Below are 15,621 nucleotides of genomic sequence, written 5' to 3'. Positions count from 1 at the left end.
ATCGTACAGGCAGATATGAGCCGCATGTGCTCATTTAAGGTGCGTGTGACATTATAATTTACTGTGTGCTCAAAATATGTAATCATTCTAACAAGAACTTTGTTCGTACAGTACTTTTAAAACACACAGTTACAATGTGCTTCACAAACTGGGGCGCCACTGTAACTCACCTGGTTGAGCTAGCGACCCGGACACTAAAGGCTAGGGACCTTATGGCAATTCGAGACAGAAGATTTCCCATGTGTCATTCGCCCTCACTCTCTCACCCCCTTCCTGTCTACCCTCTGCACTGTCCACCAAATAGGCTAAAACATAATCAAAGAAGATTAAAAATAAACCTTTTAAAGCATAAATGATTTTTTTTTGTGTTCTAAATTGCAATAAAATGTAACCTTTTATACTTGTATACATACGTCAGCATGCACAATTCATTTTGTTAATTTTATTATTGTGACATGGAAACCTAAATAACAAGAAACCAGAGCCACAGTAGCACCATAAACAATCCAACCTGATGTTTTTCCCAAGATTTGCAAACAAAGGTTAATAACTTATAAACACCCAAAATTACAAATCATCACAATCTGTACATAAAAACACTATTTTTTTCAAAACATCCCACTAGATGAAGGTATTCTTAACTTGTCATAACTAAGGACTATACAGAAAAAAGTCACTCATTGTTTGTTGTTGTCCTAAACAGGGTTTAGGACTGTATGTTTCGTTAATTTGAACATATGCAAATTTTTGTCATTTCTTTTCAATGACTTTACTGTAGATTTGCTGCAGTGCATTGCCCTGTTGCATGACCCAGTTTGGGCCAAGCTTTAGACAAGTGCATCACATTTGACTTTAGAATATTTTGGTACACAGAAGAGTTCGTGGTTGACTCAGTGTCTCCGAGGCACCCAGGTGCCAGGTAGCTATGAAATAGGGGTGGGTTTTGATAATCGATTTATCGATTAAAATCGATTCTGGCTTGGATAACGTGATATCGATTCATTAAAATCCTGAATCGATTTTTTAATATTAATTTATTTTGCCCGAAACGCCAGAATCTCAGGTTAAACCTCACAAAATTTCAAGAACCACCAAACAGCTAAAACAGTAAATGAGAGCAGGTACAAGGATTCTGCACAAAATCGTAAACACAAAGCGCGGACCCGCCGACGGATCAGAATCAGTGAGATGTCGCCTTTCTCACTTGACGGCACGGACACGGTCGGGGCTGGAAGCCGACAGCTCGTTGTTTCGGCAGGTCCGCGCTGTGTGTTTATGCCTTTTTTTGCGCTGGTTCTGAAGCTGTTAGTTTGATGTCTCTCCAAACATTATTGACCGAACCAGCAGCAAAAAAAGATCCAAACTACGCTTCACAAAAACATCGTCATGAATTCCCTCTGACGTTTGCTGTTTTGCTTCCACCACACTTCACGCACAGCTCTCTCTCTCTCTGTCTCTTAGTATACTTCAAGAACAGTTTCCCATCTAAAAATCTGTTTTCTGTATTATTCGCTTGCTTGTTACGCACAAGTCTACTGTTGTTTACAGCGCTGTCGGCCGCTGTTTTTTCCCTTTTACTTACTTCCGAAAAGAAAGCCTCATTTCTGCGGTTCAATAGGCTTCTGAACAAATTTAAACTTTTTAAAATGATGCAAAATGCAAAATGCTTAGCCGTGTCTCTAATAAAACCGCTGTAACTTCAGAAGTAATGTTCATAAGTTGATTAATGGTTTTCTTTTGTTTTTGATGTACTGCAGAATATTTTTATAAAATCCCAGGCCAGGAAAATCCCCTTCATGTTTTTCTGTGTTTTATCTTCAGCTACTTTGACACAAAGGCATCTGCTGTGATGCTCACACCTTTGATAAAGTCTTGCGAGTGTCAGCTTCCTTTTTATAGATACAAAAGTATGTAAATGTACTGATCTGAATTATAATATTTCTGACTGTCTGAGGCAAAATTTCCCAGATTTAAATCGAATCGAATCGTGGATCGAATCGATTCGGGACCTTGCGAATCTGAATCGAAGCGATTCTAGAAATCCGTGACGATACCCAGCCCTACTATGAAACCAGCCCAAATCATCACCACTCCACCACCGTGCTCAACAGCTAGTATGACGTGTTTGCGGTGATATCCTGCATTTGTTTTTGTTTGTTTTTTTCAAACACGGTGCTGTGCATTATTGCCAAACATCTGCACTTTGGTTTCGCCTGGACATTTTTCCAGAGGGCTTGTGGTTCGTTCAGGTGCAGCATTTTAAACTAAAGCTGTGCTGTCACATTCTTTTTCAAGGGGAAGAGGCTTTCTCTCCTTTCTCCAACAACGTGCTAAATGTTCTGCTTTTATAGAGATTCTCAATTAATCAAGTATATATGATTAGCAGCACCTAGCTACTTCTTATTAGAAGTAGTATAGGTGTACTGAGTTCTTCACAGTACTGCACAAAGACTGTATATTCACCTTTTAATGTTGATTATTATTGCACATACAGTGTAGTTTAGCTTCTATAGTGAACTTCTAAGAACTATGTGATTTAGTTAGTTTACATAGGGGCAAATTTATCAACATCCTGTCTGCTGTTTTTCATTCTTTAAGTCCACACATCCCTGCAGCATAATTAAACACATACATCATATAGTTAAGAAGAAATGTAACAGTCAAGGTCTTTGCATATTTATAACTTGCTGACAAAAGACTCCGATGCTCTCCATTCCAAATCTGTGAACCTACATACATACTCACATAAAGGAGATGTGCCCAGAATAATTTAATACAAGCAGAGAATGATTAAGAAGAATGTTTAAGTAAATGCTGCCTACAAAAATATGTTTTTGACAGACCTTTACAACAAACCACAGCTTCAGCCAACTGATGCTGCTGTTTCAATATTTATCATTTATAAGAGTCAATACTGCTGCTTGTGAGTCTGAAATAAGAACAATGAGGTGGACCTGAATTTAATGTGTATAATGTATATTGTGTAAAAGCCCACTGTGAGGGAAACCAGCCACCAGGCTTATACTGACTCACAGTTACTGCATCACAGGATTTCCAAGCAGCTGCCAGTCGCACGAGACATTTTGGCTGCTGGTACTTTGACAGATTTCTGATTTGCACCAGGCAACGAGACCCATTGCAAAGCTAACACGCGCATCAACTCATGTGGTGCTAAATCCCTGTGGTAGGCCAAAACGTGGAGGTCTTACTTCTCCTTTTGTCTTTTTTGCCATTCTTACATGTACTCTTGTGTATTTAGGCCGGACATTTCCAAACCAGCAAATGTAAGCGATAACATTGATAATGAGAACTGATGGGGTGTGAAGTGTAAAAACAAATACAGAAATAGAAATATATGGACTAACCACTTGTCTGCAAGTTTCCTTGCAGAATACTTTCTATACAAGTAACAACAACAGTACAAATTCAAACTCAGATCTAAAAACATTTACTGGATTTTCCACTTTAGAATTTAAAAAAAAAAAAGATATTAGTATGACATTAACAATATAAACTTTAGCCTGATTATGTTTCGGGTGCCTGCAGACATTTTAATAATGAGTGACTGATGATTTATTTATTATTCAATATTAAACAAGCAGGTTCACCGCACAGAAAGAAAAAAAAAAAAGAGAAAGTCGTAGTTTTGGAGTCACATTAATAAAATTATCCCCTAAAGAACAGCCGGCTCACATTACAGGATGATGTGGGTAATTAAATATTAGCTGTCCTTCCGCTATTTACCTTCTGAAAGTCATAGCACAGGCAGACGTTCAGAGTTTAGATGTAAATCCTTGAACGCAAACAACTGCAGACAAACCCTGCTGGAAGCATCTGCCACAAACTCTGCTGTAACATTCAGCAGACTCACACCTTGCAGGAACTTTGTGAGAGGACGTGTCTGTTAAAAGATGCAATAAAGGGCTAAAGAGGTACGTGCAGTCTCTTTATCATAAAACAGCTACAACTGTAGCAACTCAACAAAGCAGTATAGTTTTATGTAACATGGACAAATGCTGTAATAACATTGTCCAAGCAGCTGGTCTTTGTCATTGATTGTAGAATTAATTTCAATATTTCTGGAATATCTGGTGCCAAACTATTATGTAAATATGTAAATGCATTTTAGCCACATGCTAAAAAAACAGTTCTTCCTGAGTATATCCTCTGATTGGCTGTTCCTCATAAACAGAAGATTAGAACAGCAGGTAAATGGGGCATCTGTGCTCACAGCGTGCCAAATTACACAAAGACTGGACTAAAAATCAGGACCTGTCAATATATTCCATTTTCCTAAAATAAAAAAATGCATATGCAGGCCAATGATGCATAAGTGAGCATCACTGACCCCCTCTAAAAGTCCGCCGTTGATCTAATTCAGTGACATTTTGCAGGTTAACGGAGGCAGTTTTTGGCTGAAACAGTGACCTTTAGATCAATAGTCACAGCTTCTTCTGCCCAAGGCTTCCTGCTGCAGCACATTTACAATGACTTACTTTTCGGCCAATATTAATCTGCCACCACTGTGAGATATTCAGTATTAGGTGGCTGGTTCTAATTATGATATAAAATAAGGATTAAATTTGTTTTTATATTGGGATTAGGAGGAAAAATGAACTAGACATCCCTTGTATTGAACTAGTCATAGTATTTTTTACTTTAGGGTCTGATCAGCTGTCCACTACCTCCAGTTTTATCACTGGCAATAACTGGGTATAATATCTACAGGGAACTGTAACACAGAGACAGCTGTTCGCATTAAAAAACATTTTTCACTTATTTATTTTATCCACGACTGTAATTGTACTTTTTCTGATACATTTCTTCCAGAATCTACACTGCCCTTCAATAAATCCTGTTTTCACTTTCATATGAATATAAGCAATAAATACATTGCAAGTGCTCCCTGAAATGCAGTAAATAGGATGTGAATAAAAGCACTTCTTGTGTATTCGCACTCAGGATGCAAACACTTAACTTAGTCCGTTAAAAGAAGGTTCAAAATAATTGATTTCATTTCCTCGTGAGCGTGCCCATTAAAGCAGGATGGATCTGTATTAGGATATACACACTTCAATACTTTTTATTATCTCAAGTCATACTAAATCGCGTATTGAACAATGGTATTTCATACTGCACATTTTCCTTTTATCATGCAGTCCTTTGCAGTCATACTACCTGCTGATTTCTGACTTTCATTTCACGCTCTTTTTCTCAGCCTCGGAGTTCGTTTAATCAGTTAATGCCCCCGCTCTTTGTAAAGGTCACACTTGATATTGTTTAATATTTCTGTCTTTTCCTCGATCAACCGGCCCAAAGATGTCTTCTTGCCCGACTGTAATTTATTTTCTACTTCTCTACTTAACTTTCTTGTATTACCCCACTTCACTCTTACTCTTTCCTTTGCGCTCATTTTTTTTGTGTGTATCTGAATCTGATTGTGCATACTTAGAGGCTTTCAGATGATCAAATCAAGTAAAATGCACCTGCAGTGCTGAGAAAAAGTTTTTGCCACTTCTTGATGAGTTCATTTTTTTTGTATATTTGGAACACTTGCATGTTTTCCATCCATCCATCCATCCATCCATCCATCCATCCATCCATCTTTACCCGTTTTATCCGGGGCCGGGTCACGGGGGGCAGCAGCCCAAGCAGAGAAGCCCTGACCTCCCTCTCCCCAGCCACCTCCTCCAGCTTATCCGGGGGAATACCAAGGCGTTCCCAGGCCAGCTGAGAGATATAATCTCTCCAGCGTGTCCTGGGTCTGCCCCGGGCCTCCTCCTGGTGGGACATGCCCGGAACACCTCGCCCAGGAGGTGCCCAGGAGGCATCCGTGAATCGCTACCTTATCGTGGTGGAGGGGTTTGCGTGTCCCAGGGATCCCAGGGGCTATGTTGTCTGGGGGCTTTTGCCCCCTGGTAGGGTCTCCCATGGCAAATTGGTCCTGGGTGAGGGACCAGACAAAGAGCGATTCAGAAGACCCTTATGAGAAAAACATTGAGGGAACAGTTTACCCTGCCCGGGATAGGGTTACCAGGGCCCCGCCCTGGAGCCAGGCCCGGGAAGGGTGCCCAAGGGCGAGCATCTGGTGGCCGGGCCTTAGTCCATGGGGCCCAGCCAGGCCCAGCGTGAAAAGGGGACATGGGCCCATCCTCCCGCAGGCCCACCACCCGCAGGAGGAACCGTAGGGGTCGGGTGCATTGTGTGCTGGGCAGGAGGCCCTGGCGGACTGATCCCCGGCTATCAAGACTGGCACTTGCATGTTTTACATCATCAAATCAAATTTAGATCAAACAAGACCTCAGTAAATTTAAAATGCAGATTTTAAATGATGATTTTCATTAAGGAAAAAAAAACTCTACCTAATAATGGTTGTTCCACCACTGGCACCAATGAGTCTTTAACATCACAGTGGGGGAATATTGGCCCACTGTTTTTTGCAGAATTGTTTTCATTCAGCCACACTGGAGGGGTTTCAAGCATCTCAATTGATTTTAAGTCTAGACTTTTATGAGGCCACTCCAAAAAATTTAAAAAAAAATATTTTTTTTGAGTCATCCAGAGGTGGATCCAGATCTTTGTCCTTCTGTATAACCTGAGTATGCTTGAGCATCAGGCAATGAACTGATAGTCGGACTTTCTCCTTCAGGATTTTCTGATACAGCTCAGGACTCACGGTTCCATCAATTACAACAAGTCGTCCAGGTATTAACCACCTTACTACCACCACCATGTTTAACTGTTAGTGTGATGATCATTTTATGAAATGCTGTGTTAGTTTTATGCCTGATGTAATGGGACTCTTTTGGTTTTTGAAATTAAATTAATTACAGGAAATTAGAAGTCATCATTTAATAACAGGGAGCAATTACTTTTTCAGATTGGGGCACGTAGGTTTGGATAACTTTTTCCACTTAATGAATGAAACTATCATTTAAAAATACAAGTGGCCATTAGTACTACCCCTCAGCCTCCTAATACGCTCCTGTGGTATAAATTTGATAATCCAAGGTGATTCCTTTGAGTTCAAGGTAGATGAGATTTGTAATAGGTGCACCTAAGCTATGAATTTAAAAACCCTACGTTGCCTCATTCTTAAGTTATTGTGTTCAGAATCATAGGTCCACGCCATCCACCCACTACGTTTTGTATTACCTGCGTTATCTCTGTATAATATGATGATCTGAAACATGTCGAGATACCAAGAAGGTTGCAAACACCCTTTCAAATTAACAGAAATGTGGAAAATACAATTTGATTTCAGTTGTAATTTTGTTGGTTAGTTATTAGATTATGTGTTTTCTGTATAATAACAACACCCCAACAACGCCGGTCCAGTCCATAGCCTTAACAGAGAAAACAGGCCTCTCTCCCCAGCTGCCTACTTCATCGTTTCCTTGGACAAAGTCAGCATTCCCGAGCCCCTTGAAAGATATCATCTCTCAAGTATGTCACAAGTCTGCTGCAGGGCCTCATCCCACTAGGACGTGCCCAAAGCCAGTAAGCGTCCAGCTCGGATCAGATAAACTACCTCCACAGCTCCTTTCGAGGTGGGGGAGCAGCCGCTCCTCACCCTACCTCTAAGGGAGAGCACAGATGGTTTTTGGAGCAATCTCACTTCTGCTTGTGTCTGCAGTCTTATTCTTTCGGTCACGGCCCGCAGCTCGTGGCAATAGGTGATGGTATGAATACAGATCGACCAGTAAATTAACAGCTTCACGCCAACACTCAGGTCCTTTCACCATAATAGAGTGTTCCAGCGTTACTGCAGACATCTGCAGTAAATAAATGTAATACTTGCTTGTTGAAATACTTGGGCGGTCACAGACTTTGTTCTGATATTATAATTTAAAATACTTTTCCTTTTTGGGCACACCTCTGTAAGGTACACAAAGTCACCTTAAAGTATAACAGATGCATTCAAGTAGGGACAGATGTGGGATTTTAGTGTACTGCTATTTCTTAAGAGTGTAGGGGATAAACTAGAATAGAATTAGTATTAAGGATTATCATGAGTGACAGCAACTGGAAAGTGGTGACAATTCAAGCTTCCTACGCATGTGAACAATGAATTAAGACAATAAAGCACACAAACCACCCGAAGACTCAGTGAAGGTGCAAAAGACTAAAACAGAAATATTGGCATACTGACGCATTTATATTATCCTGATGTTCCCCATCAACAGAGAGGGACAAATTTTAAGCACATAAATAGAAGGCCAATAGGTGTCAAGTCTTGCATTAAATTTAGGAGAATTGATGTTAAAATACTGAAGCTGCATCTTTCTTCTCTTATCTTGACAATCATCACAAGCTAAATCTGTCAGCGGCCTCTCTCTTGGCAGCTTTTTCTTTCTTTTTATACCTCCCCAGAAGTATGATTTTTCTGGTTGATAACAGTATTTATTTAACAGAGAGAATTCCTCCTTCACAAAAATATCAAACAGTTGGCTAATTTCACCTTCTGCATTACATTTTAAGGTGCTTCCAATGAGGAGGATGTTTAAATAAAAAAATGACAAAAACAAAAAGGGGGGATTGTGTCACATGCTGTAATAGCAGCTCTGCTGTGATATTAATGATCAGACCTGATGCAAAGTACATCTTCTCATTTTCCCTCTGCTGTGCTGACAAACTATCTGCAGCAAATTCACTTAAATACTTTATAAACCGCAGACTAGGTGACATTCAGTCTTCAAAGACAAGGTGAACGCACTGTAGGATTAAAAATAAATAAATAAATATAGACCAGCATATTTATACAGAGCACTTGTCGCTCTCCTCCTCTCAGTCTCCTCTTCATTAGCTTCCATTCACCTTCCTTTGTCTCTATGCACTGAGCTCTTTATTCCCTGGAGAACATCTATTCATTTGGTTGGGGTGAGTACACTGTGGTTAGTGAGCCGTCTGAATAAAGGAGGCTGGCTTTAATCCCCCTTTCACTGTGGAAACAGGCGGTTTGTCTGTGATAGTGTAATCACGGAACGAGCTCTCTGGATTACCAAATGAGCAGAAGAGGTTCGGCGGATCAGCAGACTAAAGCGCAGATGAGGCCGTGCTAGGTTGTCCTGGTTATACATAAGATCTTAGAAGCATGTTAGGCACTTGAAACTTTAGACCAGCTTCTGACAGATGCTTTATCCTCGTTGTTCTGGCCTTTAGTTTAAGACTATTCAGGGAAGTCTTAAACTAAAGGCCATGAGAAGTTCAGGGAAGCAAAATCAATCTATGATTCAGTGAGAACTGACCTGGTTCACACTAAAATATCAGCAATTAATGGGATTTCCTGACTACTTCCTTTTTCCAAAATATTCATATATATGTAAAAGTATATATCTGTACTCTAAAAAGCTGTACTTTTCTGTGTTCATAATTCCATCAAATTGGACAAGCTCTCTAACGCAGTAGTACCAAACCATGACAGAGCCACCATGGCTTTACATGTTTACAGACACTCACTATTGTACTCTCCCCTGACCTTATTAGTAAGTACTGATGCAGATTTGAACCTAAAATGTTTCCAATTATTTTCAGTCCAGTTCTTGAGTAATCTGGCAAAACTCACCTTTCCTCCTTTTCCTCTTCGTGAGAGTCACCTTTGTACTTAAACCATTTCTTAGAAAGGTTCAGTGAACAGTAGTTCCTGTCTCAGGTCAGTGCTGGATTTTTTTTCTATTGCTTTAGGTGTTTTCAGATACTGTTCATATGCTGTTGAAAGCTTTTCAGGCCTGCCACTATTTCTTGTGCCCTTCCCTTGTAGTTATTTGTCACAAAGTACACAATACCCTTTGCGTAATAACTGTCGATGTGGAACTTATGAATGGAGGGAATTAATTATCGATTTAAGAAAGCGTGTGCATGAACTTTCAAGGCAAAACTCCACAAACAGAAACAGAGGTATAGATGAGATGTTACGATTACCGCAGCACTTTCACTTTGGCCTCAAAAGGAAGAATTCATCAGATGCTGTTGAATCCTGACAAAAACTCTAACAGAGTCATTTAGTAGCTGTGTGAAAAGTACATCAGTTCACACCTGAAAACAGTCAATTTTACTCTGAGAGGATTTTGAATAATCACTCTTCAAAGGTCTATGGACGTTAACAGAGACTTTAACACTGGGGGCTTTAACACTGGATTGAGCTGAAAAGCTGCAGAGCCCACCAAGACTAATGCTCTGTCACAGTCAACGGTGGAAGCAGCAGGACCCGTGTGTGTGTGTGTTTACGTGCATTTGTGTGTGTGTTTAATCTACTAACAGCAGGAAATGAAAATAAGTAAATAAAAAGACAGAAATTACCCATCTGTTCTCAATTTCATACTCTGTTAAAAGAAAAGATGAAGACGGAGGATGCTATTGTTGCTTTTCCATTTAAAATACATACACACATTCTTGTTTTTCTATCTTACTGAGGACATCTAATTGACATCTAATTTTTGGTCCCCACAAAGACATCTAAACCGGTACACACACACACCTGAGTGTTTCAGTCCATTTGAGCTCCAGCTCCAGAGCCATCTTGTCCATCTTATGTTTTTCTTCTTCTTTGGTGGTGATGAGTTTGGCTTCATGCTGACGTTTTTGGGTCTCCAGCTCTCCCTGAGAGAAGGACACATTGGCTTCAGTCCACCATTGCAGTCTAAATCATATGTTACACTTAAACTCTGTGGTGTGCACATCACTTAAGATTCTCAACAAGTTTTGACCTGCCTAGCTGAAGTTTTGGTCTGACGTGCATGCTGTCTAAATGCCAGTCATGCACACATTTACAGCACCTGCAAGCTAAAGAGCCAGCTAACAAGGGAAGCAACAAAAAGGAAAAGTTGCTGAAGGCAGAATAATTTCAGCAGTGGTGTGAGACTGAGCAGCCTACGCCTTTACTGAGTGCAGAGAGAGAGACCCGTGTATTCACCATTAGACACTTTCTGTTTTCAAAGACTATGATTTGCATCATTACTATTTTGTCTTTTCTGTCTTTAAGGAACTTTCTACACATATATTGCGCTCTCATGTTCAGGCCCGTTAAACAGCCTGTGCAAAATTCTGAAAAATGTTATAAAGTTACTTCTTTGCTTTTACATCAGCATACATTTGGTCTTATTGAATTTCTCTGCACTACCTGCTCGTTAAACAGGTTGTCGTGAGTTGACTGTGCTGTAACCTTTGTGTAGAACTGTGATGTTTGGTTTTTCTTAGCAAACTAAGGTTTATGGGGACCAACTGTGTCTGACAAGGCAGAACGGAATGTATGTTCTTAATTACAGGGTGTAAGTAAGCTACAAATTTTCAGGTGCCCCAGTGTGCACCTTAGTGAAACCAAAGTTATGAAATTTATCTAAATTAACTTTAATCTCAATGATGGTGTCAGTGGTCAATCTGCATGCCCAAAAACAAGCTGAGTCAGATGTTTCCTGCACTGGATCCTCCATACTCTATGTAAAGGATAATGTGAGGTAATAGGCTAAATGAAAATATGATTTATGCTTTGTAGATGTTAATTTTGTGAACTGCTCTCCTTCTTCTCATTCATCTCTCAGGCTTTTCCACAACACAAGGAAGGCCAGTATGGGATGCCTTAAAAGTGACAATCAGTTATAGACAGCCTTTCACAAAGCATTGTGGGATATTAGGCCCAGTTTTCAATCAGGTTTTTCCTTTTTTAAGGAGAGAATCCAGCTTCGTAGGTGGATTTTTTGCAGGACAAAAAAATAAAGCTATGTAGTGTGACACTGCTAACAGACAGCACAACATGTTGGCTTCTGGCAATGTCAATCCTAACATCCTAACACAGCAGGGACACAGAAGCCATGCTAAAAATAGAAAAGGAGAAACTGCTACAACAAAATTTACGATTTTCTTTTTTTAAACCAGGACACTAATTTTTAAAAAGAGACATTGTTGCAGTGTTTCAAATATATTATTTTAGCACTTTGATGAGTACAAAGAAAAGAAAATGCTATCTGGTTACATAATGTTTAGGAGAAGGACAATCGTTATGGGTAAATAGCAGCACAGAAAAAAACAAAAAATGTTTATTTGATTTTAGAGTGAACTGTTGCTTCACAGATAAGTTAAGGTTCGAGGTTCATCCCAGGAAGTTGATTCTGTTCATCTGGACGTAGCGTTTCCATCCAAGTGACTTCTTCAGTCTCAGCTAACTGCAGGTTTCCCCAACCTTATAAACAGTACATTAGCATAATGACTGAAACTAGCACCACAGAATGAATATAATATACAAATTAACATACAAATTAATATACAAATTGTCATGACCATTGATCAACAGCTACTGATCAACAACCACTGATCAATGACCACTGATCAGTGGCGATGAATACCACTCACAGAGAGTTGGGGAATGGCTGCAATCACAGCATTTTAAGATGGTGAAAGATGTACCCTTAGGCCCCCTCCTCAAATCAGAGATGTTCGTTCCCTTTTCACATAAATTGCCTCTTTGACTCTCCGCTCAAACCAGCATTCCTCCCTGTCCAGGATGTGTGCATCCTCATCATTGAAAGAGTGTAGAGTGAAAGCCTGTAGGTGTAAATAGGTGCGAGTTAGCTCTTCTGTGTTGTGCCATCCGCTTTGCCAGAGGTTGTTTGGTTTCCCCGATGTATAAATCATGGAAATCTTAACAGCGTACACTACATTACTCTGTTTGTGCTGGGAGACCCGATCCTCAGGATGGGCCAATTAGTGGTGCAAGCGTGTTTGGGGGTTTGAAAGCCATAGAGATGCAGTGTTGAGAGAAAACGCGTCACAACTGTTCCGATACTCCTGACAAATAAGGGAACACTAAGGGTTTTCGCTTAGGCAGCAGTTGTTTATAAGGTTGGGGAAACCTGCAGTTGGTTGAGGCTGAAGAAGTCACTCGGATGAGTGATGAAATGTTTCTCCCACTGAAAACACTACGTCCAGATAAACAGAATCAAGCTTTTGGGATTTCCTCACCTGGATGTTTGACCATGCATCAAGATGTTTGAGGTTAAGTATGCTGTTGTAAAGTTCAGTGCCCAGGCTGACGTGTGCTTTGTTTGCCTGACCTGCAGTGCAGTCAGCAGGTTGCTGGTCTCTCTCAGTCGGGCCCGTGTAGCATCCAGCTCCTCCAGCAGCTTGTCCTGCGCCTCCTTCAGTGTGGAGATCTGCCCCTCAGCTGTTTTAATATCATTCTCCCCCTGCTGTACTTCTTGCTGCAGCCGAGACACCTGCAGGGAGGACAGACAGACAGAGTGAGGCAGAGAGAATAGACTCTGTCCACACCCGCCTCTCTGTTACACTTCAGGCTGTAGCTCAGTGTGGCACCAACCTTGAAACTACATCAGCATTTTAGGCTCAGCGAGGTGGAATTTCCATCAAAAATACATTCAATGACTGTTTCCATTTCAGATTTTTAAATGAGCCAAGCCCATATATTTTTTTTGCTAACATAGCAAAATAGTTTTGCAATGCATCACATATTAATTTCCCCAAATGTCTGAAGTAGTGGCTAAAAATGTTTGCATAAAGTACCCCAAAAAACAACAACAAATAGTGGCAGCAGATTTATACTGAGGAAACCTTGAAACTGAAAACCATTTACTGATTCAGTGTTTTAGTATGCAATCAATTTAATTCATTCATAATCATTTGAGCTAAACTCTCATCTTTATTCTTTCTTGTTCAGCTACTTTACTACACAAGTACTAAAGTCTTGTTGTTTTGCAGCAGAGCTGATCTGACCTGCTCAGGTGCAGTCAGGTTCAAAAAGAATTAAAACTGAAGCTTTGGGTTTAAAGTTTTATAAAAAGAAATCTCGAACCCAGTTACCTCCTCTCCTGGGCTCAGTTTGAGTTTACAAGCTCTATTTTTTCACACACTTAATTTTTCTGTGTCCTTTAAGAGCGACGGAAGCTGTGATTCTTAGAAGCGATCCTCAGCTCATTTTTCAGGGGCTAACATGACTGAAATGTGTTTTTATTTCAGCTTAAAAACAGCAAGCAGTTTTTAACACTCTGGGAACACATTTTTTGAAAAGCTCAAGATTCAGATGTAGGTTTCTTAAACTTTCTGTGGTGAGAAAACTGACCGGAAGTTAAAACAACTGTAATAGTATATGTGTGTATTTAAAAAAAAAATCTAAACTTTTACCAAAGTGTGCACATACTTAAAGAAACTCCATGTGCTCAAGGACATCGCTTCATCTGATCTCAAGAACGGGCACTAAACTGATTTAAAAGGTCAAGAATAAAATTTAAACCTTTCAGTTTTTCTTCTTTCCATTGAGATGCTTCTGATCTGTTTTCAAAGTGTTCCTTTAACTTTTTTGAGCAGCGTATTTACACAATATATTGTTTGCACACTTGAACAGAAGTTTTACAAAGTCAATGTGTCGTACCTCCTCAGTGGCTGCATTGAGTTTGGACGTCAGCTCCTCCCTCAGCTCATCCAGCTGCTGCCTGAGCAGCGTCTTCTGCTCCTCCAGTGACTGACGCTCCCTCTCAAACTGCTGCTCCAGCTCCTGTGGAGAACGATCAATAACACAACACTGTCAAAAACAACAGGGAAACTTAGAAAGCCAAAGTGAGCTCAAGACCTTGGATGAAAAGTTTTTGCGCCTGAAGATTCCTTGAACCCTTATCTGTTTCCCTCAGATAAGTGACTCACATAAAGGGGAAACAGTACGAGTCGTGCATGATTTAGTTGAAGGTCGAAGTTAAATTTAATCAGTATTCACGGTATTTAGCGTCTGTAAAGATTTTGAGTCATACAGGTAATGCAATATCTGAGAGACGAGTCAGGGCAGAAATGATTCATAATTCAGATGAAATCTTGTTAAAAACGGTCACGATCAAACAGCAAGTCATTTTTCCACTAACCTACTGAGTACCAATTAATCTAAAATATAGCAAAAGCTGCAAAACCGAAGGCCAACATGAACAACCTTGGGCTCAGTGAATAGGAGACACTTGAGAGGAATTTGAAATACAACAAAATCGGCATAACTGTGCCACCAGTCCATTATAAGAAATGAAAAACACCAGCAAATACTTACAATTTTACATCAGGCTAATAAAAAAACAGCTTTATAATGAGCCAGGAAACATTGATGTTACTGCACATGTTCTACATACTCCCACCTAAAACTCAAAAAGTTTCAAACTGCATTGAAGCGCAAAAAGTTACAGCAATTATTTCAGTCGTAATAGTCCTGAGTGGCCTCTTCAGTGAATGTACCAGGGTGGAAGAGGTTAGAGAAAACCTTTGCAAAGGTTTTTGTTAGAATTTCCTAACTGAAAGTCAGTTTTGCAAACCACATCTAAAACAATCTAAAAGCCAAGGCAGTCGCTCTTTCATTTAAGAGTTTCACCAAAACTGTGCTATTATACCAAAGTTTTATACCAAAGGTTTAGCAGACATAATCTTTAACATCAGACAAAGTGATGCTAATGGGAACATTACTGTGAGTTCATGTTTACTAAATGAATGTTAGCCGATGTAGAGATGCTGTAGACTTGACGTGTCATTGTTTGCCAGCAAGCTGATGTGGGAGGGAGAGAAAAAATGGAGCCTATACACAGATTATTAAAACAGTGCATACAGCGGTGTTGCACTACACCAGTACTGATAAAAAAATTTAAT

At 39.9% G+C, this 15,621-nt stretch overlaps 1 protein-coding gene across 4 annotated transcripts in view; it reads right to left on the bottom strand.

Annotated features, from left to right (window-relative positions):
• The window catches only part of fam184ab (family with sequence similarity 184 member Ab), a 223,645-nt gene that overhangs the window by 66,244 nt on the left and 141,780 nt on the right, over positions 1–15,621 (bottom strand). For all 4 annotated transcript variants that reach the window (XM_026194482.2, XM_026194487.2, XM_026194485.2 and 1 more), the window contains 3 exons: positions 14,378–14,500; positions 13,047–13,208; positions 10,478–10,599 (listed from right to left, as the gene is read on the bottom strand). In XM_026194482.2, coding sequence (XP_026050267.1) covers positions 10,478–10,599; positions 13,047–13,208; positions 14,378–14,500 — 407 coding nt within the window. The remainder of the gene's footprint in view (positions 1–10,477; positions 10,600–13,046; positions 13,209–14,377; positions 14,501–15,621) is intronic.

Source organism: Astatotilapia calliptera, chromosome 15 (genome assembly GCF_964374335.1).
Source record: "Astatotilapia calliptera chromosome 15, fAstCal68.1, whole genome shotgun sequence".
NCBI lineage: Eukaryota > Metazoa > Chordata > Actinopteri > Cichliformes > Cichlidae > Astatotilapia > Astatotilapia calliptera.
The sequence above is the reverse complement of the archived record's forward strand: the minus strand, read 5'-3'. Positions and strand labels throughout refer to the sequence as shown.